Here is a 9,898-nt window from a genome sequence, read left to right as displayed (position 1 = left end):
AAGGCCAGGCTTATAACAGGTTTTCCATCACAGGGTGTTCAGTTCAGGAGTAGAAGCTTTTTAAAACTTTCAAATACTGTTCTTCCAGCAAATGTGAGGCCTGTGAATTCTTACACAGTACCTGCCTCAGGAAATGATCTGTCCTGTGTGAAATAAAAGACTCTGAAAATGCACCTAAATTCTCTAGTGATGCAAACCAGGGGAAAGTCCCTAGACATGTTAAAATAGCTGCAGTACATAACAACTCAGATGTTTCCTATTTAGAATGTAGCAGATTTCAAAAACTGTGTCTTCAAAGGCTGGATCAGTCCTTTGGGTGCCAATGAGATGCTCATGACACAGAGCACTAGCTTTGCTGTGCAGCTCAAGGTGAGATTCAGGGGTTACCTGCCTTGCTCAAGGTGGACCTTCCTCTCCAAAAACCGGTGACAAAACATGAACCATCATGTCAGTAAACCCTGATTCTTCTGCACTGTCTTCCTTGTCTAGACACACACATACACCCAGAGCAAAGGGGCAGCAGGACACTGCAAAGACCTGCACGTGCCTGCTGCTGCTGTTGGGGAGAGAGCACTCCTCTCATCACTCACTCGGTAGATGATTTCCCACATCACAGAGCAGGAACAGGAGGAGAGCAATGGGAATCAGGAGAAGGGCACACACTGAGAGGAAGACACTTTTAGGAGCTTCTCTGCTTTTGTCACTCACAAGCACAGCTCTGTGCAGCCAACATAGCATGGGGACTCATGAGGATAACAGTCAGCGCACAGTGCTGCCTTTTGAAGGCACAGAGTGAGATTTAATTTAATCCTTTTTTGCTCCCTGCTTCTCAACCTCATCCCAACAGGAATTGAGGCTGTGCCTGGAGCACCCACGCCCCTCACAGCTACCAGGGAAGTTGTGCACTGTCAACAGACACCAAGCTCAGATCCATCCCTTCTCAAAAGGTCTCAGGTCACACACTGAAAGAGTGGCTACAGGTTTTCCCCACCGTGCAGCTGACTATGGAGCTCTGTTTAATGATGTGCAGCTTCAGAGGTGACTATTCCTCACAGCTTTATAAAGGAAGGCAAAACAAGTGGTTCATGGTGTCAAGTGGTAAATTGTGTGTTCAACTGAATGAAACAGAGAGAAAGATGTCCTGCAGCTCTGGCTGCAAGTGTGAGTACAGTCAGTGACTTCCTCACAAGTTTCCTCTGTAGCTGTGCATCATGTCTGTGCTCTCATTTTCTACCCGTAAAAGGGGGCCCATAATATTTCTCAGATCTACTTCTTTGGTCCACCTTTTCCATTTTTTTTCTTTTTTTTTTACATCACAGGCATCTTTCTACTACTATCTGAGATTCAGTGCATGTGAAATAGAAATAATCCCTCTTTTAACTCAAAACCTCCATGCATCACTCTAACACTGATTCCAAAATTGGCTGTGAATATTGCAAAGAGAGTCTTTCTTACCTTCATTTACTTCATCATTTTCTTTGTCCACTTGTGCTTTCAGAACGTAACGTTTTATCAGTCTTTTCATTATTTGCTGCCAGATTAAAGCAGTTACATAATCAGCTGAGCATATATAATTAGGCACTATTCATCTTTCTTTCTTAACTATCTCTATCACATCTGTATAAGTGAATGAATGAAAAGCCCTATATCAAGCAGTTGCCTCACAGGGGCTTTTGTGGTGGGATGCTGAGAAAGAAAGCCAACCTAGTCATCTTCCACAGCCCTTCCCCAGAAACCAGTTTCAGATGTTTCATTCTCATGCTTTCCAAACTGGGACATCAAAGGCAAATTTTAAGTAATGCATGGGCTGGTTTTGAAGCACTTCAAATAACGGGGCTTGAACAATAATTGTCTTTTTTTTTTTTTTCCAGTAGCACCCTAGAGTTTGTTTCCTACAGGAGGTTTTCTTTACCTGGTGAAGGCAAAATGTACTTGAGACACAAAATTCTGGTAGTGCCTTCACACAGTTCTGTTACTCAGAACAGTGAGCACTGCGTGGACTTACCTGATAGCGTGTCGGCTGATTGAGAATGCTGTTAAAACTGTGGGATTCAAAAACTCTGGAGTTGGACTGAGTGAAGAGGTTTAACTGGGAAGAAATAAGACAAAATTAATATATATATATAATATATATACATAACATTTAATTATCTATTAAAATATATTCTAACTATTGTATAATTCCCAGTTAGAATTCAGTTCCATTCTTTAGATTTTCCAAAGAACCATTTTCAGGAATAGCAATACATTTTTCAAAATGGCCCTTGTTCAGTGATCCAAGGATCACAAAGCCATCTGATTCCAAATAATTCAAGGTTTCTGTAGCAGTGGGCCAGAAGCAGAAGAGGAAAAAGGCCACCTTGGCTTTGTGACCAATGCAGAAGGTTTGTTACCATCAAATCAGAGATTTCACTCTTCTCACAGATACATTGGTGAGGGTGAAGTAAAAAAGCCGTGTCCATAGAAGAAGGTTCAACCTCCTAGTCTGCATCTGTCATCAATCTTCTGTGTGGCCAATTCAAAGTCACTGAATCAGTGACATTTCTGTTAGTTTAACCCTCCCCCTTTTTTTACCCCAAACTAAAAATTTTTCTAATGAAGGCTTAAAGCATCTTTATTCAAGTACCTGCTTGTGGGGAATTAGCTGCATCTTTGAATACTCAGGAATTTTTGTTTTAACTGTGTTTCTCTAATCACTGGATTTTGTTGTCCTAAGAAAATTTATGGCTATTTTACACAGTATGTTTAGGCAGTCTGAAATACTAAGAGACTAATATTATTATATTCATATTAATACATATAAATTAATAATGTAAGTTATTAGTTACTGTACCCTCATCAGAAGCACAGATTATACCCTAAAAGAAAAGCAGAATGCTGGAATGGATACAATTCTTCAATGCAATGAAAAGACTTCAGTACCCACCCTAGATTTGGAATTGCCCATTCCCATCTCAATGTCCTTCTGTAGCCTTCTCCTCCTGCACTTGGAGAAGTTGATGATCCTCATGATGAAATAGAAAAAAGATTTGGGGCTTGGTACAAGACTGAAGGGTGGAGGTAACGTTTTTCCATCGTCAAAGTACGACAGCCAAAGTTTGGAACGAGCAAATTTCCACTCCACGTCACTGTCATCCTGTGTCAGGAAATCAAACCGGGTACGTGCTTGGTTTTTATGAGATCCCAAACTTGTTCTCCAATGACACTTCTTTTTAAGTATTGACCTTTCTTGTTTATACAGAAAATGTCATTTTCTTGCTAGTAAGACTTGCAGGAGTTCTGCAGAAATGCAACCACTTTAGTGAGGCTGTTTTAACCAAATTTCACTTGTCTCTTTATGGCAACATTTCATTGATAATACTTTGTTCAAGCACATGAAGCATTTAAACAAGCATTATATTTGCACTGAGTGCAGGCCCACACATAAACTCCTTGCTATGCTATTTAAAGCATTTAAATTGCATTAAAGCAACTTTTGGGGGGTTTTAAAGTTTTGGTTTTTTTACTGGAGAGGTCACATGAGTTTGGTGCTCACACAAGTGTTGGAGTATCAGATTCAAGGCAGACGTGGCTTAAAATGGTTGTGGCTCACAGCTCTTTACATAACCACGATAAATAACTCTGATTTAACAGAGTACAGAAAATACAAACTTTTCATAAAGAAATCATTAAATACTGACAAACTTATCCTGTCCTAATAGATTCTAATACTGAAGTATTCCAAAGCTGGGCCTGGATTATTCCAAAGGTGAAATGTTTGTTTATTATAATATAGTATTTATATTATATATTTATATATTTATATAATATTCCTGCTGAATTCTCTCTGACATTTCCCCAGACATTTCACTGAAAGTACTGGCCATTATATATCCATTTGAACACTGTGTCTTAGATAGTCCTTTTCCTGTTTGTGTGGGTGTGTGCCTGCATCTCTGTGAATGTTGTACTCTTTGAACTCACAGTCTGGAAAGCTGGCACTATAAATATACTTTTACTTTCATTTCAGCAACTTAATTTAATTTTTAAACCCAGGTACCTTCATTACTTTAAATTTTCTGGGTTTTTTTGTTTGTTTGTTTTTTAATTGGCATTGGATGCTAAATGTACTATTTAATTATCTTTAAAAATGAAGATACTTTGTCATAATGAAACTCAAAAAAAATATATATCTCTTTTAATAAGCAATGCAGCTAATAACATTATGTCAAATTTAAATATTTATTCAATTGGCAAATTTGAAGGAATACTGTGGTTTTGGGGCATATGGCAAACATGTTTCCTACTTCCCAGCAGCTTTCATTTCACTATTACTTTAGATTTTAAGATTTCTGGAGGGATGACATCTCCTTAGATGCATATACATGGCACAAGAACTACTTGTTGTAGATCCTGTAAGGTTCTGCAGCTTGGGCTGGGTTGTTAAAATCAGCCCTGTTTTCTATCTTCTGCGATATCCTTTATGAGGTCATCTCTTCTTTGTGCTTTTGCATTTCGAGATGTGCCCAGAGAAATAACTCCTCGTAACTCCACCATTTTTCAACAGAACAAAAGAGAACAAGCTGAGAACAGAGCCCACCCACCTCAATTTCTTGATAGGAACTGTTGATCATAGCAATGAGCATGTTGAGCAGCACCACCACCATTGTCACGTTGTATATGCCATAAAGGACGTAACCGATGTTCTCTATGAACTTGTGGTCGTATTTGAGGACAACAGAGGTGACTTCAGACAAGCCAAAGATCGACCAAAATAAGGTCTTGAAACTTTCTTCCACTCTGTAGGGGAAAGAAAAAAAAAAGAAAAAGAAAAAAAAAGAGGAAGGTGTTATTACTAGCTACACAAATAAATATAACTTGTGTTTGTAGTGATTGATAAACAACCTCAATTCATTTGTCTGTACTTCACATTTGCAGAGCACTGATCAACAAACAAGCAAGGAAGCTTTTTCCCAGTATATTCCATTTCTCCTCTGTGCTCCACCTGTCCCTCAGAGCTAACACAGTTGTAACAATACACGCAGAACAACAGGCCAGGAACTAGAAAGGTATTTCATATCTAGGTTTTGTGATGAACCATAATTGCATCTCCTTATTTTCCAGTCTAACTCTGCAGGGGTAGATTGTTCCTGTCCTAATAAAGTTAAAATGGGGCTGATGGGAACGAAACTGCTGCTCTCTTTTCAAGAGCTTCTGGTTAAGCCTTGCCTTAGGTCATTCAGAAGATATCAAGCAATATTTTCTTACAATTTGTGATTAAAATAATATAGAGGTAAAATTATTTTAGACTGCAGTGAAAGCTTCCATTATACCAACAGGAAACAACCGGTCTTTTGTATTCTGCTTCTAAGGTTCTGAGCCACCCGACTTCAGCTGTCTTCAGTTTTATTTTAGTGCTAGGAGACAGCACACAGTATCTCACAGACTTTGTCACCTCAGGGAAAAACCTGCAAGTCTCACGTTGGCTTTTTACTTAAAACCCAACTTCGGACTTACGTCGTAAAGGCCGGGTTTAGTTTAGCTCCAAGGTAGTAGGAATACAGTATGAACATCCCAATCATGAACGCAAGGAACACCATAATAAAGAGGACCATGAACTTGAAGATGTCCTTAACAGTCCTTCCCAGCGAGATCTGTAGGGGCCCAAAGCTCTCGTTTGCAGGCAGGATATAGGCGATCCGAGAGAAGCTCAGGACCACAGCAATGGCATAAAGGCCCTCAGATATTATCTGAGGATCAGATGGGAGCCATTTATCTCTGGCTGGAAGATACAAAACACAGGGGTTACCCATTTATCACAACGCTGGGAAATAAGTCTTGACAGGATTTTTCCATTAACACATCTGAAATTAGTTGAGACAAATATTTCAAGAGTCTAATAGTTGCTCTTCTATTCCTATTTCATTGAAGTCACAAACAATGAAAATAAGTTACATTACCTTCTGCTGGAAGAAAAAGAGACTTGAAGAAACATGACATTCTCTTCTACAGTTCGCATTTTAACTGAACTAAATAACAATAACTGATTCCTTACTGCTTTTCTCAACATGCCTGTGTTATTAGCTGTCTTAATAAGCACTACCCTAAAGCAGGAAATTTATTCCTCTTTGGTGTTTCATTGATGGGAAGTTAACAGTGTTGGCTGATGAACAATTTCCTTTAATAATCACACCAAGCCTTGGCTGTTGTTACAAGTTCAGGATGTAACCCTGTTCCCATAGTGATCATAAAGATTTTTGTCAATCACCTCAAATCAAGTTGGATCGTGGCTTTTCCCAAACAATGTGCACAGAAAGTGTTGAGCTGTATAGAAATTCTTAAATTACTACGTGAATTCGTGCACCATCTTAGCAAAATATGTATTAAAATGTGTTTCATACCAAAATACCCTGTGTTTCTAAATGTGTGTTTACATATTCCCAAATTCAGATGGGTTACAAAGCAGTTAAGTTAAATACCAAAACCAAGTCTGCTGCTGTGATGTATTGAAGCTCATAAAGCACATGCTAAAATACACTGTCAGCAGCCTCGTGTTGCAAATATTCATCACACCTTTAATGACAATTTCTGCACTGCAATAAGTATTTAGTACTTTTATTCTATTTGAGCAGATCTTTATTTGGCCAGCATCCTTCCTTCAGGAGGAAATGCCAATAGGTGGTTATGAATATGAATAACTATCAAACAACTGAATCAAAAAAAAAAATCACATCCACATTTTATCTCTTGTGCATTAAGCCAAGAATAAAATATAACTTGCTTGAAATCAAGACAAAACTTGTTTAAAATCAAGGGAGTCAAATTTAGCTCTAGGATAAAGAGATACAACAGAACTGTGGGCAGCTACATTGGAACTGATTTTCTCCTTATGCCTATTACTTGGTTTTAATATTCTAGTAAACTTATTTGTCAAGTTAGCCTCATAAAAACTGTTGTTTAAATATCATAGAACCCAAAATACCGAGGGCACAAGAGGTTACACCGTGTCATGAGCACAAACACACACAGATATTAATCTTCAGGCTTCTAAATGCCAGTGCATCCTTCAGCTTCTTCTGCTTCCAGATCTGTTTTGCAGCAAAGTTAAACTCACCATAAGTGAAATACTCTATTTCTGGAGGCAGTGTGACCTCAGAGAGGTCATTCTCCTCGATGTAGTTGTCCACATACTGTTGTGCTTTTGTGGCCTGCAGGAATGCCAGAAGCCTCGCCGTGAAAGCGGCGATGAAAATGGACAGCATCCCGAAATCCAAAACGTTCCATAACTGCAGGATGTACTCCCTGGGTCCTTCCAGCCACAGCTCTTTGCATTCTGACCACATCATACCTGCAACGAGAAATTAAAAAGCATAGCAACGTTTGCCAAACTCTTTGCATTTAAATTCTCTGCATTCTCCGATTTCACGAAACCCGGTAATAGCAGTGGAGCAAAAATTGGCTCATTTTTCTTGTCACAGCATCATCATCCCACCCTGACTAAGGCTCTCTTGGTTTCACCAGGGTTGATCAAATAGAAAGGTATTAATTGAGATTAATTAGCGGGGATAAAGCTCAGGCATCTCCACAAAGGGTAGCATAGAGCCATGACTTGGCAGTGGAAATGTTATGGCCTAACAGCATAACTCCTGTACTTCTAAAGGAGGAAAAATGTAAAATGTGGGAAAAAAACCCTCCTCTCACTTTCTTACCATAAGCCACTTCTGAATCAGCTGGAGTTTTTCCACAGAGACACAACTAGCCAACAGTACAGATGAGCAAATGTTCATGGCACAATTTATACTACTGATTCTCCACTTTACAGAATAAGATGCTTTTCAGCATAGAAAGTAGAATTTGGCTGTGTGTAGTTCAGATTTCTTACTCAAACATCTCAGAAATTAATGGACATGGATTTAATCCAGATCACAGCCTCACAGAATTTACATTTTTAATATAAATTCATATTTTAGAATTTATATCTGCAGCGAAACAATTGATATAAAGATGAAGGGGTCTTTATACTTACCAAGTACCCATACCATGATCAGCATTTCTGTCCAGGTGAACTGGGTGGTCTTCACCCTAAAGATCTGCTTGGGGTAATCAGTAACAGTGACATTGGGTAGTGTTGATATACCCTCAAATCTGTCTGAGGCATTGAACACCAGCAGGCCTAGGAAAATAATGAAGGATGCTGCATGTGCCACAAATTTCATAAATGGGCTTCGAAGAATTCTTCCAAGCTGCAAAGGCAGAACGAAAGCGGTCACTCAGTTTGCTCAAAGGAACATCAGGCATTCCAGAAGCATAAAACGGGCTCAGGACAGTCAGCAAGCTCATTTTTAAAGGATACTCTTCCAAGTGCACTGAGCTGTGATGCTTTACTGCTTCAGAAAAAAAGCCTCCCACAGGGAGCCTCGTGGAATATGCTGTCCTGATACTGAGCATTCGTGTCATTCCATACACTCTAGATGGCAATGTTTGAGGGGAAACGCTCCAAGGAATTACAGATCTACAGCGGCACTGACCAGAAGGAGTTTGTAAAGCAAGCCCAGGGAAAGATAAATTATTAAAATCTCCAAGTAGCAAAATGTTTTCCCTACCAACAAGAATGTACTGCTAGCTTGTCTAGGACTATAGCTCTAGGAAAAATTACAGTTGATCTGTCTCTGGCTACTGTACTCCATCCTCAGAACATATGTTCAGAACTGGAAGTGCCAAATAAATATCTGTACCTACTAAAAACAATGAACTGTTCCACAAAATGGACTAGGAAAAATAAGATCAGAAATAGTAACGATTTTGAAATAAATTCAGTGGGTTCAATTCACATCTGCACCTGATAAAAGAACAAAGCAGCAGCAGCAGCAGGGGCTGTCTGTCTGTACCAAAGGAGAGGACCTGCAGAATATCAGACTCTTAACTTCAAGGAATGGTTTTCCTGGAATTTGGGTCAGATGCTGGGAACTAGGCAGGTCAGCACACACTAAACTGCATTTACTACCTGTGCAAACAGTCCCAGGTTCCCTTCCTGCTCCTGATCTTTAGAAAGCATTTTGTAATTGCAGTATCAACCAACTGATCTGAATGTATAGCAGTTTATTTGATATGAGTGCTAGAAAAAAACATCAGGTATTTCTTGTACTGGGAATTAAAGCTCAAGGACAAATGTCACTTTTCAGTATTGGACACCAGCTAAAAATATATTAATATGTTACTATGATATGGAGCTGTGAGGGATATATTTACTGAAGATATTAACGGAAAGTGACATTTCAGACAACAATCAGAGTAACAATTACACTATTTCCATAAAGGTTTATCTTTAAAGCAAATAAATATTCAACCCAGAGAAAAGATCAGGTTCCCTTCAAACATGTAGAAGCAGAGGAAAATTGTGTCCTTCTTGAGATGAATTACAAGAGTGAAATATAAATGAAACTCACATTCCTTGGTTGTACGCTTGTTAAGGAAATAAAATTGAAAGACCGCATTCAGCACAGAAGTAAATTTACATTAGCATTTAAAAAAATTTTAAAGTCACAGAGAAATCTTCCTCCATCTGATCTACCAAAGATCTATCGATACACTTCATTTGCAAACAATTCACGTGCTGCCACAGACTACCAGGATTCCAAAGAAACTGCTGCTGTTACTTTGCTTGGGAGATGATCAGGAAAGCTGGAAGCACCCTTACACTTCCACATCGTGTTAAAAAGCTGGGAGTTTACGCTTATGCCCTTTTACAAGTATATCCTATCACGTGGTTGGAATACTGCATTTCATTGAATTTCTGCTCTGTGATTCAGCTGGTAAACAGACCTCCTAGGGCAGGAATAACAAATATTTTACTTAAGATTAAGTTCTGCATCAGTGAAGTCAACAGATGTTCTGCTAATGGTTTATGTGGGAACAGCAT

At 38.9% G+C, this 9,898-nt stretch overlaps 1 protein-coding gene across 1 annotated transcript in view; it reads right to left on the bottom strand.

Moving 5' to 3' along the window:
• Positions 1-9,898, bottom strand: part of TRPC3 (transient receptor potential cation channel subfamily C member 3) — a 34,365-nt gene that overhangs the window by 1,131 nt on the left and 23,336 nt on the right. The window contains exons 5-11 of the mRNA XM_050320534.1: positions 8,006-8,222; positions 7,094-7,327; positions 5,497-5,761; positions 4,584-4,779; positions 2,927-3,136; positions 2,006-2,089; positions 1,456-1,531 (exon numbers count right to left, since the gene is read on the bottom strand). Of these exons, the coding sequence (XP_050176491.1) occupies positions 1,456-1,531; positions 2,006-2,089; positions 2,927-3,136; positions 4,584-4,779; positions 5,497-5,761; positions 7,094-7,327; positions 8,006-8,222 (1,282 nt within the window). The remainder of the gene's footprint in view (positions 1-1,455; positions 1,532-2,005; positions 2,090-2,926; positions 3,137-4,583; positions 4,780-5,496; positions 5,762-7,093; positions 7,328-8,005; positions 8,223-9,898) is intronic.

This window comes from Myiozetetes cayanensis, unplaced genomic scaffold, assembly GCF_022539395.1.
Source record: "Myiozetetes cayanensis isolate MyiCay16 unplaced genomic scaffold, myiCay2020 scf24, whole genome shotgun sequence".
NCBI classification, from domain to species: domain Eukaryota; kingdom Metazoa; phylum Chordata; class Aves; order Passeriformes; family Tyrannidae; genus Myiozetetes; species Myiozetetes cayanensis.
This window is presented reverse-complemented; position numbering and strand designations above follow the sequence as displayed.